Source organism: Urocitellus parryii, chromosome 13, assembly GCF_045843805.1.
Source record: "Urocitellus parryii isolate mUroPar1 chromosome 13, mUroPar1.hap1, whole genome shotgun sequence".
In the NCBI taxonomy this organism is placed as follows: Eukaryota; Metazoa; Chordata; class Mammalia; order Rodentia; family Sciuridae; genus Urocitellus; species Urocitellus parryii.
The window spans coordinates 46,215,440-46,230,551 of NC_135543.1; the positions used below are offsets into that span (position 1 = coordinate 46,215,440).

Consider the following 15,112-nt stretch of genomic DNA (forward strand, 5'->3'; position numbering starts at 1 on the left):
ACCTCAGGATATGACATGATATTATATAATTCGAGGGTTAGCAGAATAAATTTGGGACAGACATTGTCCCTATAGTCCTGACCTTTCTACTGGCAAATCTGACATATGCTCTAGCTTCTTATTACATCAGAATGTGACATGCTTACCCTCCTGAGCATCCAACAGTCTGTGTCTCTCACTAGTTCTGCCAGTGTGCACCCTTTTGAGACCACCTAATTTTTTAGGCAGATATTTTCCCTGTCCAGATGTGCTCATTAGCTCTACAGGGTCTGTGACGTCTCTACTCAACTTTTTTTTTTTTAAGTTTGTCATAGTTATTTGTAGAGAAACAAGTATTTTTTATTCAGAGCAGAAATGTGCTCACAGGAGTAAATTCTCTCCACAGTGGTGAAGCGCATTTCATGTGACATGTCTGTTACCTGATATGAACGTGTTTTCCTAAAGCCTATCCAAGGCAGAGCTAGTCACAAGTGTCCATCATAGATAAGACACTGGACCCATCAGCTCCATCGTACCTTTTTCACCGAGAACTGTTCGATCTGGTTGTTTTTCCTTTTGAAGAGTTTCTGAACCTCTTTAAAGACGATCTGTGCCCCATCCACATCACCAGTGGCTCCCTGGCAGACTGGAAGAAAGCAGAAGTGTATTTCTAGAGTATGATGAGGGGCAGGAGGGGAAATGCCACTGAGCCCCAGGAGGAGGATGCCTGGAAAATACCACCAAGGAAAACACAGGAGCGCACACGTGTAAAGACTGCCACACGGGGGACTGTGCTGCTCTGCATGAAAGCCACGATCCCCATCCTCTTGTTGGGGAGGAAGGCTTGCGTGCAATGAACTGCTGTCACTGTGTACAACTTACTTGGAGCCCATGTGCCCAGATGGTAGAATAAAAAAAGGATGCTTTGGGGCTGAGGATGTGGTTCAGTGGCAGAGTTTCCACAAGGCCCTAGATAAATCCCCAGCACCCCCCCCAAACAAAAACAATAAAAGGAATCTTAAGGAGGAACAACTAGGAGGTGAAGGGATCATGGAAGCTTCATGGCAGGAGGAGAAAGACATCTGTGTCCTAAGAAGGAAGTCATGGATTAGTCCTGCACATGTTCATTGGCCTCCTACCATCATAACCCATCAATAAAATGTCAAGAAGAAACACAAACTTGCAGTTAGAAAAAAAAATGTATATTTCAGCTGTAGAGGTCACACACACACACACACACACACACACACACACACACACACACCACAGAGTTCCAATTACAAGGCACATAGTAACAGGAGCCCTTAGCAAGGGAGAACCAAAGTGCTTTTAGGAAAGATCAGAAAAGAAGAATCATTTCTTTTTGGTGTAATGGGAAGCTCTGAGAAGCTAAGCTGAGCCTTGAAGGATGGCTAAGATCTGGATCATCAGCATACCACCTTCATACTGCCCGGTGCTCCATGCAAACAATCCTTCAGGTGTGAGACACAGTACGCTAACTCATATGTCAAAAATAAGCATATTCAAACATCAGATACAGCCATGAAGAATTGATGCCCTGTACAGTAAGGTGCATAAATTAAAGAGGATTTTGTACTGATTGCTAATAGTCTGACACAATTTTATAGGGACTTATAGGATATCCAGGATAAATGCATTGGCTCATGTTAATTCAATCATAAATAGAAGAGTTAAGGGGATGGAATGAAAAGGGAAGATGTTTCATTAAATCCAAGTGTTCAAAATAAGGAGGTACTCAAAATAATGTTTGGGAGGCTAGGGTGTGGCTCAGTGCTTCAGTGTGCTAAGCATGTGTGAGGCCTTGAATTCAACTCAACACCAAAAACAAAAAGTCTTTTTTTTTTTTACTTTTAAAAATCTTTTTTCTTAGTTGTATATGGACACAATACCTTTATTTTATTTTTCCATTTTTGTGTGGTACTGAGGATCGAACCCAGTGCCTCACATGTGCTCGGCAAGCACTCTACCACTGAGATACAATGCCAGTCTTGATTTTTTTTTTTTTGGTACTGGGAAATGAACCCAGTGGCATTTTACCACTGAGCTAAGTTCCTTTTTTATTTTCTGTTTTGAAACAGGGTCTCACTAAGTTGCTTAGGGCCTCACTAAATTGCTGAGGCTGGCCTCAAACTTGTGATCCTTCTACTTCAGTCTCTGGGATTACAGGTGTGCACCACCACACCTAGCAAGTCTTAATTTTAAGTAAAAGAATTATTTATGTGGATGCATAAGGAGAGTTCCTCCACATAAACCTGAAAGGATTTACATAAAATTGCTTAAAGGCAAAAAAATATACAACCAATTGGGGGTTTCTTCAGTTTCACACCTCATGCATGTATCACAGGGACACATAACACTTTTGTCCACCAGGTGGCAGCACATCTTCACTTATCTCAAAAAGACAAAAAAAAAAAGCAAAATATAAAACGAAGATTAGTGTTTATGCTATAATGATCTGCAGAGTTGAAATACTCCTAGTTCTATAACATTACAGGTAAATATAACAAGGTTGACAGGTAAAGCAATGTTGGACCAGATAACTGCAACTCTGTAACCAGGTCACCAAAAGCATTATTAACACAATGAAAAAGACATGATCAGAGAGAGAAAAGGGGAGGGGAGGGGAGGGAAGGGGGGATAGTAGAGAATAGGACAGACAGCAGAATACATCAGACACGAGAAAGGCAATATGTCAATCAATGGAAGGGTAACTGATGTGATACAGCAATCTGTATACGGGGTAAAATTGGGAGTTCATAACCCACCTGAATCAAACTGTGAAATATGATGTATTAAGAACTATGTAATGTTTTGAACGACCAACAATAAATAATAAATAAAAAAAATAATAAAAAAAAAAGACACGATCAGCTGGGTGTGGTAGCACATGCCTGTAATCCCAGTGGCTCTGGGAGGCTGAGGCAGGAGGATTGCCAATTCAAAACCAGCTTCAGCAACTTAGAAAGGCCCTAAGCAACTTAACGAGACCTTGTCTCTAAATAAAATATAAAAAAGGGTTGGGAATGTGGTTCAGTATTAAGTGCCCCTGGGTTCAATCCCCAGAACCAAAAAACATGTAGACATGTTCAATCTCAAAAATTCCTTAAAATACTAATAAATAAAAAATACAGCAAAAAGAAAAAAGTGTAATAAGGGCAGGTGAGGTTGTTGAGGGCAAAATGTTCAAAAACTGGGAAAGCCTCACAATAAGTATTTTCTTTTTAAAAAAATATTTATTTTTTAGTTGTACACAACACCTTTGTTTTGTTTATTTATTTTTATGTGGTACTGAGGATCAAACCCAGGGCCTCACACATGCTAGGCAAGCACCCTACCGCTGAGCCACAACCCCGCCCCAAATAAGTATTTTCAAGACAGAGCACAGGATGGGCCAGGCATAGGAGGGGGAAGGGAAGGAAGAAACATCAGGTACACTACTGAATTTCTTGGCATCCAGCTGGGTCAGTGAACACAGTAGCCCACTGCTATTTACTTTGTTATAGAAAACATGAACGTGTCAGGGAAACTGCTGCTTCTATGATTCTCTACCTCCAGTATGTGTGAGCGGACTATCCACAGACAGGCATATTATGGCTCTGTGGACCACCACTCACCTGCAGTCAAATACGCATAATAACACTGTGACCACCTGGACTCATTTTTCAGCCTCTCAAAGGAATCAAATGCATCCTTGAAGTTGAGTTCGATCATGCTGCACCAACCTAGGAAAGAAATATAAATTTAGCATATAACCCTAAGGTAGAGAGCTCCATGATCTGTATTTAAGCTACAAATCTCCAACATACCACTAACCTTCTTGTGAATGTTCTAGGAAACACTGAAAACTTAAAATTAGTTTTTCCTCTAAATGCTTTCAGTGTAAAATTTGAGCAAGACAGGGCATTTTGGATATCACTACCGATTAAGCAGTATGGAAGAAAACGGTGTAAAGATTTCTAGAAAAATTCTCCAGTCTGCCCCATATCGTGGTGAGATTAAACCAAGTACTTCTCCAAGTATTGGCGCAGGCAGAAAGAGCAGCAGTGGAAGCAATATATTTATATTATATACTTAGCGACTCAGAAAGTCTCAAGGCACTCACCTAATGATTAATGATTACTATTAATGCTCAGACTTTTGTGAGAAGTACAGAGACAACCAGTCAGAAATAAGTACTGCCCACCCTCCATCTGTTCATTGGTAGTAGAGCTGAGAAGAGACCCCATCTTTCCTACATTAAAACACTGTCAGACTGGCATTCTGGTAAGGAACAGCAGCCACTAAAAGGAAAAAAAGTTATATTCTCGTTGTTAATCATGTTACCTTCCGTCAACTGGCCCTACTGTGTGCTATCATGTGATACCAATTATTGCTAATCTGTAGTGCAACCCTGCAAAGCTGGCTGATGGTGTCCTCTTGTTAGAGGGAAAAACCTAAGGCAGCCACAGGTCAGTGACTTGCTCAAGGCCACACAGCTATTAGGAGGGAAGAATTGTGGATTAAAGTCCAATGCTCTCTCCTTTTCACAATTGCCCCCATAAAAACAAATATGCTGGTATCAGATACCAAAGTAATCATGTAATCTTGCATTTGCCATTTAAACAATTTGGCGGGGAATGATATCCACTTGGACCAATCTCACTGTCAAATTCTGTGGGACTTCTATGTTGACTTATTTTAGCTAATTGTTTTCACCCCATATTAGATGTCAGGGAAGGATCTAGATTGAATACAAAACCTAGGTGGAGGCCCTAAGCACAAGCCTGCAGAACAAGTTGGAATGGCTACTTATTCCTGAGTTGACCTTCCTAAGGCCTGGGGTAGACGGTCCCTAAGCTTCCTTCAGCTCTAAAGTCCTGACTTGCAACAGACCTTGAAATGGCAGGTTAGAAAAGGCCACCAAAGCTGCACTTTTTAAATTCAAGTTCTTTGAAACACTTCTCACTCTACCTTATGGCCACTGAGCAGAGCTCCATCAGAATTTAGGTTACATAAAAGTACATGTTTCCATGGGATTGTACATCATCTCCTCTTCCTAAACCATAAGAGGCATTTAAAATGTAATGTTATTTATTGGGTAATTCCCAATCATTTTGTTGGCACTTTTCTTCAAAGGATTCAGGAAGACAGTTATGTCCACAGCAGGAGAAGCTGCTGTGGTCTGGTGCTGACGGGTGTTAAGTGCTTCTCTGAGCACTCTCTGCTTCCTCTTCTCTGTCCCTCTGCAGAGACAGGGAAGAGGAAATGGGGAGTGCTCCTTTCTCTACCCTTTTCCGATTCTTTCACGTGTGCTGTATGGTGTGAACTTGAAGTATTAGGCTGGAACCCCCCTTTAAAACAAAATAAAACAAAACAACTTTTCATTTCAAGCCCAAAAAGGTGTTTACTTTTTTCAGAATAATGGAGAAACTTCTACATAAAAGGACTTTGAAATCCAAATGTGCCAGGATTTAAGAGTTGATTGCAGACAGCAAAAAGACTCAGCAGTCATGATTTTATTCTCTTTTAAAGCTGAGTAATATTCCAATGTGTATATATACCACGTTTTCCTTATCCATTCATCTACTTTAAGGGTATCTAGGTTGGTTTCACAGTTTAGCTATTGTGAATTTTTGCTGCTATAAACATTGATGTGGCTGCATCCCTGTAGTATGCTGTTTTTAAGTCCTTTGGGTATAAACCGTGGAGGGGGATAGCTGGATCAAATGGTTCCATTCCAAGTTTTCCAAGGAATCTCCATACTGCTTTCCAGATGGAACTGGAGAATATTATGCTAAGTGAAGTAAGCCAATCTCCAAAAACCAAATGCCAAATGTTTTCTCTGATATGTGGATGCTGATCCATAATGGGGATGGGGGATGGCATGGGAGGAATGGAGGAACTTTAGGTAGGGCAAAGGGGAGGAAAAGGAAGGGAGGAGGGAAGGGAGGAGGAAAGATGGTGGAATGAGTTGGACATCATTACTCTAAGTATATGTATGAAGACAAGAATGGTGTGACTCTACTTTGTATACAACCAGCGACATGAAAAATTGTGCTCTATATGTGTACTATGAATTGAAATGCATTCTGCTGTCATGTATAACAAATTAGAATAAATAAATAAATTTTAAAAAGACTCAGCAGCCACTCTGGTGAAGGAGGGGAGAATCTTAGGCAAATAAGCACTTCTAAGTCCATTTACAAATGTTATCTCCAGGAGGAGGAGAAGCTTCTGACAGGTGTGGAGTCTCCTATGGAGGCTTCACCTAAACCTTTGGGCTGCCCTGGGTGAGCTCCTCCACACCAGGCGACTATGTGGCTCAGAAGGTTTAGGCAACTTGCTGGAGATCTCAGGGCAGCTGGCATTGAGGTCCAACTCTCTCTGATGTTATATTTTTCTTCTCAAATAAGCAGTAGTGGGAAGGAGGGGGAAAAAAAAGGGTTTGGATTCTTCTGTACACTAGGTATTCACAAATGGCAATGCAGTTAATTCACTTAACATTACCAATTATTCTAAAGTCAAAATGTTACAAGGCAGAGTGACCCAGAGAGAAAAGCACCATGACACGTACTAGCATAACAAAGTCCTTATTATGCAACAGCACTTTGCAAAGACAAACTGAACCGCATTACAAATGAAAAGTTGCATCAAGAAGCATCAATACTGCTTAATAACAAGAAGGTGGAGAGCCATTTGATATTTACCAATTTCATACAGACAGACATGTTGAATTTCTCTCTGATCTACTGCAAGCTCCAAAGCAGTATGGAAAGAAGTCAAGGCACTGTTGATTTGACACTAGGAAAAAAGGAAAATGGAGTTAGTGGTTAAGATCTACCATTGATATTACAATCATCCTAATGCAAAAAAAAATTTCCTATGTGATTACTTCAAACAGATTATGCAGTGTAGAAGAAAGTCATTTAAGGATTGCTAAGAAAGCACTCCAATTGTCTCAGCATTGTGAGATTAATCTAAGCACAGAGAACTCCTTTTTTTTTTTTTTTTGAGACAGGGTCTCACTATGGTGTCCAGGCTGGTCTCAAGCTCTTGATCTTGATACTCCTACCTCTGCCTCTGGAATGCTGGAACTATGGGTACACACCCCACACCCAGCTCCTTTTGCTTAGGTAGTAGATTCCACCTGCAAGGGCTCAGCTTACAACCACCTTCTCCTTCAGCACCCTCTTCATGCTAGTACAGTAGAACTCGTTGTACCACAATTGCTTGCTATTCTATCCCTTTGTTGCCAGATATATTCTAAAAGCACAGGGCCTTACATACAGGTATGTATCGGATCCTGGCCAAGAAAGAGTCTCCATCAGCACTGAGGGAATGCATGAAGCCACTCCCCTTCGGCCAGTCCTCAGTCCTTTGTGTGGTCCTCCCAGTCTCTACCACACACTGGACAGTTTCATTCTCTAACCAGAATGTTGATCTCTAATTGCTTCTGGCCATCAGATCCTCCTCTCCCAGTAATTTAGAAATTCTCCAAAGATCCAGGTTGCATTGGCAACTTTTGCATTCATCTGCTAATGTCCAGAACCACTAGCCTTCCGTAGAGTCAGTTCTGCTTATTCCTGATTAAACACAGGAGTCGCCCACCCCACCCACTATTTGCAGTTCTGCTTTCTGTGGTTTCAGTTACCTGTGGTCAACTGTGATCTGAAATACAATATAATACAATTGCATTTTGAAAGAGAAGACCCCATTCATAGAACTTTTTATGACAGTATATTGTTACAGTTGGTCTATCTTATTAGTTATTGACATTAACCTCTTACTGTGCCAATTTATGAATTAGCTTTATCTTCAATACTCTCATATAAGACAAGCCTAGTACTTATGGTTTCAGGCAGCACTGGGGTTCTTGGACTACTGCACATTCATTTTTCTCTTGACTAAACACAGCTTTCAAAGTTTGCTGACCTGATTTCACCAGAACACCTAAAAAGCACCACCAGGATAACAAGGGTTTGCTGACTTGGAGGTAGGCCTCAGCAGGTGCTAAGTGCCATGTACATAATGAATAAAACCTCACACACCCTGAAGTCTTGACGCAGCCTGCTCTCAATGGCCTGCTGGCATGAGTGGCTTTTCCTGCCCTGCCTGTGCTGGGCTGTGGCTTTCCCTCATCCCTTCTCCTGTGCTTCCCTGAGTGTCTCCTGCTGCTGCTCCACACTCATTTCCTCCCGAGGTTCCCAGCTGCCTCTTTTCTGCTCAGCCAGCCAAGCAGGGGACAGGAGTGTCCTGGAAAAGAAGCTGCAGGCTGTTGGGAGGACCCCCATCACTGCAGGAGGCCTCTGGGACAGCAAGGCACCATGAGTCAGCAAAGTGATCTTCAGGACAGCCCATGACTCAGGGACATTGTAAGCCAAATGACTCATTATCCAAGGCCAGATCAATAAATGTCCATGTCCTAAAGTGACATGCTGCTCTGTTGTCAGGAAGGCTCAAACCGCAGTGTTGAAACCCTTATCCTCAGCCATGAATGCTGGGTAGGTGGCCTCAGAACAATACACGTCAGCATGTCACCCATGGCTGTCTCCGAGCAGTTTAATGGGCAGTTGGAAGGAACCTCATGGGAATGTACGACAGACCCACAATGCTGAAGTCATGCCGGCTGTAAGTACACAGCCAAAACACAAAACACCAGCAAGGTAAAAAAAAAAAAAAATCAGTCTTCTATGCAGAATGCGTGTGTGTGCTCGAGCGTACGCACACACATGCACATGCCCACACACATGTATGTGGATAGCTGGGTGCTTGTTACACCCATTGCAAACTTTTCCTTTTCTGGATCATCAGTTCTTTTCCTGTTTCATATATGCACTTGGCTCAGCATGGTGACGAAGAAACTCCAGGTTAGAGGTTCTGCTTGCTAAGTGAATGACACTCAGCTTTCTCAGGATATTTCTGGATGGGTCATTGTCACTGAGCTGTCGCCAGCTGAGGGTTCAGTGCATGATGGTGCAATGCCACAATATCCTTCAGAGGACAGAAAAGCACTCAGCAAGCACACATTACACAACCTCTACATGTCAGGGGTGGTCAGGCTCTGGAGGTGCAAAAGTGAGTCAAAACAAGGTTTTGAATGCAAGTAAATAAAAAAGACAAAGAGGTAATATTTGAATCAATATCATTTCTCTTAAGCCTTTCAAAAACTTAGGAATGTACCAATTCCCTTTTGAGATGAAGTAATGTTTTAAGAAGTTAAGAAACCTGGTCAAGGTGAATAGGCTAGGAGTTGACCAGTATTCAAATTCTCTGCCTCCAAGAATAGTTTTGTTTGGGGTGCATGTATGCAGCTATGATTAAATTAAAGATCTTATCTTCTATATAAGAATGCATGTAACTACATGCATTCTTATATAGAAGGAAGCAGGGGAGACCAACACATGAAGAAAGAGAAGCTCTGTGTCCACAGAGACTGAGAGTGGAGTGATATGGCCATAGGCCCAGGTATGCAAGCAACCAGCAGAGGCACAAGAGGTAAGGAAAGGATTCTCACTATAGCCTCAAGAGCAAGCGAGGCCCTGCTGACACCTTGATTTCATTTGGCTCAGTGTTTTGGGAAAACCCAGTGTTTGAGAACTGGTCACCAAAGGTAGTAGGTGCTATAAACCAAAGAAAAGAGGCAGACAAATCTAGAACTGCACCTAATGCAGCCTATCAGGGACTTACAGGCAGAAGCACATCTTGAGGGCTACAAGACTGGAGGATCCTTATACTTCAGGACAGGAGGAAAGGGCTCATAAGGTACCTTAAACAAAGATGGCCAGCAGCCAACTGAAATATGGCCAGGCTTTCTCAGGACATCAGGTAAGTACAGGCGTGAGTGCCCAGCATAAAACTCTTGGCTGACTCTCTTAGTGACTTTGTTTATCCTGCAGGGCTTAGAATGTGTTCAAGGGTCACACATATTACCTGGTTACAACCAAGATGGCTGTAGTCTTGTCAAGAGGGATTCCCTATACCCAGTGACGCTGATTCTGAACTTCTGGCCTCCAGATTATATATGAATAAATTTCTATTGTTTTAGGCCATCCTGTTTATAGCAATTTGTTACATAGCCTTAGGAACTGAACACGGTTGCTTTTTTTAAAGAATTAAACTATGAAGAAAGTAACATGTATTTTCATTTATAAGGATTAACAATTTGAAAGCACTAAAATCATATTATGGGAGCTGAAAGACATGGCCCAAGAACAAGCATAACTACAAAATTCTAGTTCTATCCTGATCATTCCTTAAGAAATTACAATGAACAGACATTAGGTAAAATAGTGTGAATATAGTTTCCATCAAAATAATTTAAAATAAAAATGACCTATGGAAATTTTTATTGTTACAAATTAGAATATCTACCACAGAAGAGAGAAATAATTATTCTCAACTGGATATTTGATTTAGTTTAATTTTATGGGAAAGAGCCATTAAGCCAGGGCTTGGTACCACATTAGCTTTTAGTTCACGATGACACCATGATGAGCCATGTCACAAAAACCACTTGAAGCCTCAGTTTCCTCACCAGTAAAATAAAAAAAAAATGTTATATGGCTTTACTTTCCAAAGGAAGCAATGAAGAACACAAAGCACCAATGTTTGCCAAATTAAATGGAGCATATTTATTGCCAAATTAAAGTAAGCATCGTGACCACAGTGATGAAACATGTTTTTCTAGTTATTCAAGCTCTTTTTCATAATAGGAGTATTCACTGATGCTGGAGGAGCATATGGTGGTCATGATATCACAGTTCCTGAAAGCCAGGGGCTAGGGCTTCATACCCATACAGGGCTTCATGCCCACACAGTAGCAGGAGAAGAGGCCTGGGCCTGTAGAGGGAAACCAGCTGGAACTAGACCTCTGCTTTTAGCTGCTATGCCTAGACATTTCTAATACTTGTGGCAATCATAAAAGAAATTTATTGTTCTGTTTTATTCCATGAGTGTTGCTGATCTGTAGGAAAACTCTGAATTTCTGCAAGTAGATTTTGTATATGTCATATTATTATACTCCTAGGAATTCTAATGACTTTTTTTTCTCTTGGATTTTCCATGGATACATTAAAATCATTTGCAAATAATTATGATATTGTCTCATCCTCTGGAATAGATTTGCATGCTCACTGGCTGAGAGCACCAGTTAAAATAGGGAATCGCAGCAAGCACAGCACACATCCTAGATTTTTTTCTGGCTTTAATGAGGATGTTTCTAATGTTGCACTAAGAAATGTGGTTTGCTGCAGGAATTTGGTTGATGCCATTTTTAGCAAAAGAAGAAATTTCTATTTATGATTTACAAACAGTTTGTTTCATTTTTTAAAGACCTGGGCTGGGTAGTGTCTTTCTTTAAACATTACTGATAGGATTATATATGGCTTTATCACTTTCTTAATGCAGGAAATAATAGGCACATACTTCCTGAGGGAGAATCATGATACGTCTCTTTGGAATAAGCTCTACTAGGTTAAAACATGACATTAAAAACATACCTTATTCAATTTTATTTGCTAATATTCATTTAGAATTTCAATACCCAGGATGAATGATCTACAGTTTTTTGTTTAGTGCTCTTTGGTATCAGAAAAATACTTTACTTGTAGAATCAGCTGAAAATATTCCCATATTTTCTTTGCTCTGGAATTGTGTATATGGTGAGTTCACTTTTAAAAATCACAATTAAAAAATTAATTTAAAATGTTTAAATCACTATCATTAAATATTTTTCTTAATAGGTATTGGTTGTAAAAAAAAAAAAAAAAAAAGACTAAACACCAGTTGATACTTCCAAATTCTAGTACCAACCTTGTAACCAACACATTTGTATCCATTCTCAGGGGATGTTGAAATAAATAATTTTATATAAATAAGTGCTCTTCTTGCCTTGTTTTTAGAAATAAGTCTATGTCACCTGTAAAGAGTGCTGGGACATAGTTCACCACACTGTTTTCCTGCATTAAGAACAAACCTTCACAGGTAAGTGGCAACTAAGTTCTGCATCAATTGTTTCAGACTCACCAGACTCATCAGTTTTATCTAGAAGGCATAATTAAAAGCTATTTAAATTAAGGTCCTAGCACCAACATAAAGCTATGTATTCTTGTCTTAAATCCAAACCACCACATGTGTGTCCTCTGGAGAGACAGAAGACACAAAAATTAAATATGAAGAGACGCAGTGACTGCAGGTAACGTCTTCCATACAATTAAAAAAAAAAAATCTAAGCTATTCATATTAAGGTATTTAGACCTTAATATCTTTTAAAAACCTTTTGAAAATAAAAATATCAAAACAAATACAAAGACACAAAAACGTCTGAATAATTTTCAGCGCCACAAATTATGCTGGAAGCCTACTGATGATACATTTTGTTGAGATTTTCACTCACAACCAGCCTGCAAGGATTCACTGATAACTACCACCCAGCAAAAGGTTCCTTCTCTAGAGTTGCAAAAAAAAGTAAAAATGGAGACAAGGCCAAGTGCATCTGGGGACTTGGCCCCGACAGTAGTGCTGAAGGGACATTAAGTTCCAGACTTCCCTGAATCTGTGATTCAAGTTCCATTTCCTGAGCAAGCAGTTTCCTTTTGTAGCACCTCTAAATTATACTTATCATTCAATGATGAGAAAGCTCCCAGACACAAAGGTCTCGGTTCAGACCTACTGGTATTAAAATAATGTTGATAACTCTTAATTCTGCTGGGTTGGAGACTAGAAAGGAAGTAATGCCTAGGGACAAGTCACAGAACACAACAGTCCCTTCGGTGGGGACAGCGTGCACTGCCCTGCAGCTCTGAAGTGCATCTGCTTCTGAGAACTGTCAATTCTGGCACATAAAGAACTTTGTAGTTTTGTAAAACATGGGCACATTTTTTTCTTTTTTTGGTATCAAGGATTGAACTTAGGGGCACACAACCACTAAGCCACAACCCCAGCCCTATTTTGTATTTTATTTAGAGACAGGGTCTCACTGAGTTGTTTAGCGCCTCAGTTTTGCTGAGGCTGGCTTTGACTTGATCCTCCTGCGCCACTGGAATTACAGGGCCTAGCTAACATAGGCACATTTAATTCTAAGATTCTCATTTCTGTTGTTGTTGGTACTGGGGATTGAACCTGGGAGTACTTAACTACTGAACCACATCCCTAGCCCTTTTTTAAATTTTTTATTTTGAGACAGGGTCTCGCTGAGTTGCTTAAGGCCTTGCTAAGTTGCTGAGGCTGGCCTTGAACTTGCGATCCTCTTGCCTCAGCCTCCAAAGCTGCTGAGATTACAGGTGTGCACCACTATACCCAGTTTTTAAGATGTTTTAAGCAAAATGTATATTAGACTTAGGCAGAATTCATGAGATATTAGTAATAAATGAAATACTTAATGAGTGTGTATGTGTTACAGAGAAGGATAAAAGGTGCAAAACCCCTAATATCCAGGAGGTCCCAAATAGCACTAGACATTAAAACAAATATACAAAGACTCTAAATACAGTGCTAAATGTGCTTGTGTATCAGAACTTAATTTCACAAGGTCTTATTTGATCACCCATCAGTGACACCCAGCCTGGCACCAAATATCCTCAAGAAACACCTCTAAGAGTCACAGCTGCCCACTAGTTTAATGAGTCTTGGACAGGTGCAATCTTCCCGTGGGTCTCCCCTGCGCTGTGTGCCACTGGAAGTTTCTCTCCCATCTCAGCTCTGGTCTTCCCAGCCACCATCAGACGGAAAGGCTCAGGCAGAGCAGGGCACTGCACATTGCCACCCCTGGACTCAGGGCACACGGGGCTTCCACCCTGCCTGCACTCTCTCCTGAAAGTGCCATTGTTGTCCCTTTCCCCTGTTTCTTGCTGTGTATTCCACATTGACTTAGTAAACGGTGTGGTTCAAGCCCACTTTAATTTGGCCCAGGAGTCTTACTGTTCTGAGAGCTCTGGTGCCTGCAGGCTACCAGGGCAGATGGGGAGACACTGACCGGCAATGACTGCCAACTATTATGGGTGGAACTGTGTTGCCCCCAAATTTACAGTTAGAATCCAAATCCCAGAAGCTCAGAATGTGATCTCATTGGGAAATAAGATTGTGATCAGGTAAGTTCTGAGAGGTCCTACTGGAGTCGGGTGGGCCTGGATTCAACCTGTGTAAGAGGGGAAATTTAGACACAGCTTTGGCACATACACAGAGAGAGCCATGGGGAGCAGATGAAGGCAGAGGTCAAGGTGACGCTTCCACACACCAAGGACTGGTAAGGACTGCCAGAGAACCACCAAAATCTTGAGAGAAATGGGACAGTTCTACCTTGCAGCCCTGGGAGGGACCGACCCTGCTGACTCCTTGGCTTTGGACCCTAAGCCCAGGACTGTGATAATAACATAACCGTTGTTTGAGACATACAGTTTGAGGGACTTTGTCACAGCTGCCCTAGAAAACAAATACACCAGCACTCAAATCCTAAACCTCAATGTGATGGTGAATGAAACCCAGGAAGTGGGACCTCACTTCCCACTTTTAGTACCTTAATCTTGTACTTCTGGCCTCCAGGATTGTGAGAAATAATTGCTTATTGTTCAAGCCACCAGGTCTATGGTATTATGTTATAGCAGCCAAACTGATTCAGACAAACCTATGTGTAATTTATTAGCAAGCAAAAGCAGTGGGGTGTATGAGAAAGAGCACTGGATTAAGAGAGCCTAAATTCAGAGGCTTTCTTAATCCTACAATAAGAAGGTACACCTGCACATACTTAGACAGACAGGATGAACACATGTGAACAATTACAAAGTCTAATCAGGAGAAAAACAGGGTGACATGATTACAGGAAGGGAAATCTTCAGCAATAGAAAAGAAATACTTTTATAAACACAGTATCCATTTGAATTTCCACAGAGTATACAGAATTTGATCAACTGATAGTTAATATGTACGAGAGAATAATGGCTAAAATAAATACACACTTAAAGGCAATGATGGTATACTTATTCTTTTTAAGGCATACAATTACAATTACGAAAGCTATGTAATCCTTTAAAACAGAAGAAATTAGAGTGCAAGAACATTTCAAAACCATATTTCATCTAATTTAAGAATTTAACTCAATAACAGGAAGAGAAATACCCTTGAATCAGAAATGTATTCC

The 15,112-nt window shown here is 40.8% G+C and overlaps 1 protein-coding gene across 1 annotated transcript in view; it reads right to left on the reverse strand.

The window, feature by feature from the left end:
- Window positions 1-15,112, reverse strand: part of Ttc39c (tetratricopeptide repeat domain 39C) — a 101,886-nt gene that overhangs the window by 11,190 nt on the left and 75,584 nt on the right. Inside the window, exons 7-9 of the mRNA XM_026388062.2 lie at window positions 6,687-6,780; window positions 3,615-3,722; window positions 516-625 (exon numbers count right to left, since the gene is read on the reverse strand). Coding sequence (XP_026243847.1) covers window positions 516-625; window positions 3,615-3,722; window positions 6,687-6,780 — 312 coding nt within the window. The remainder of the gene's footprint in view (window positions 1-515; window positions 626-3,614; window positions 3,723-6,686; window positions 6,781-15,112) is intronic.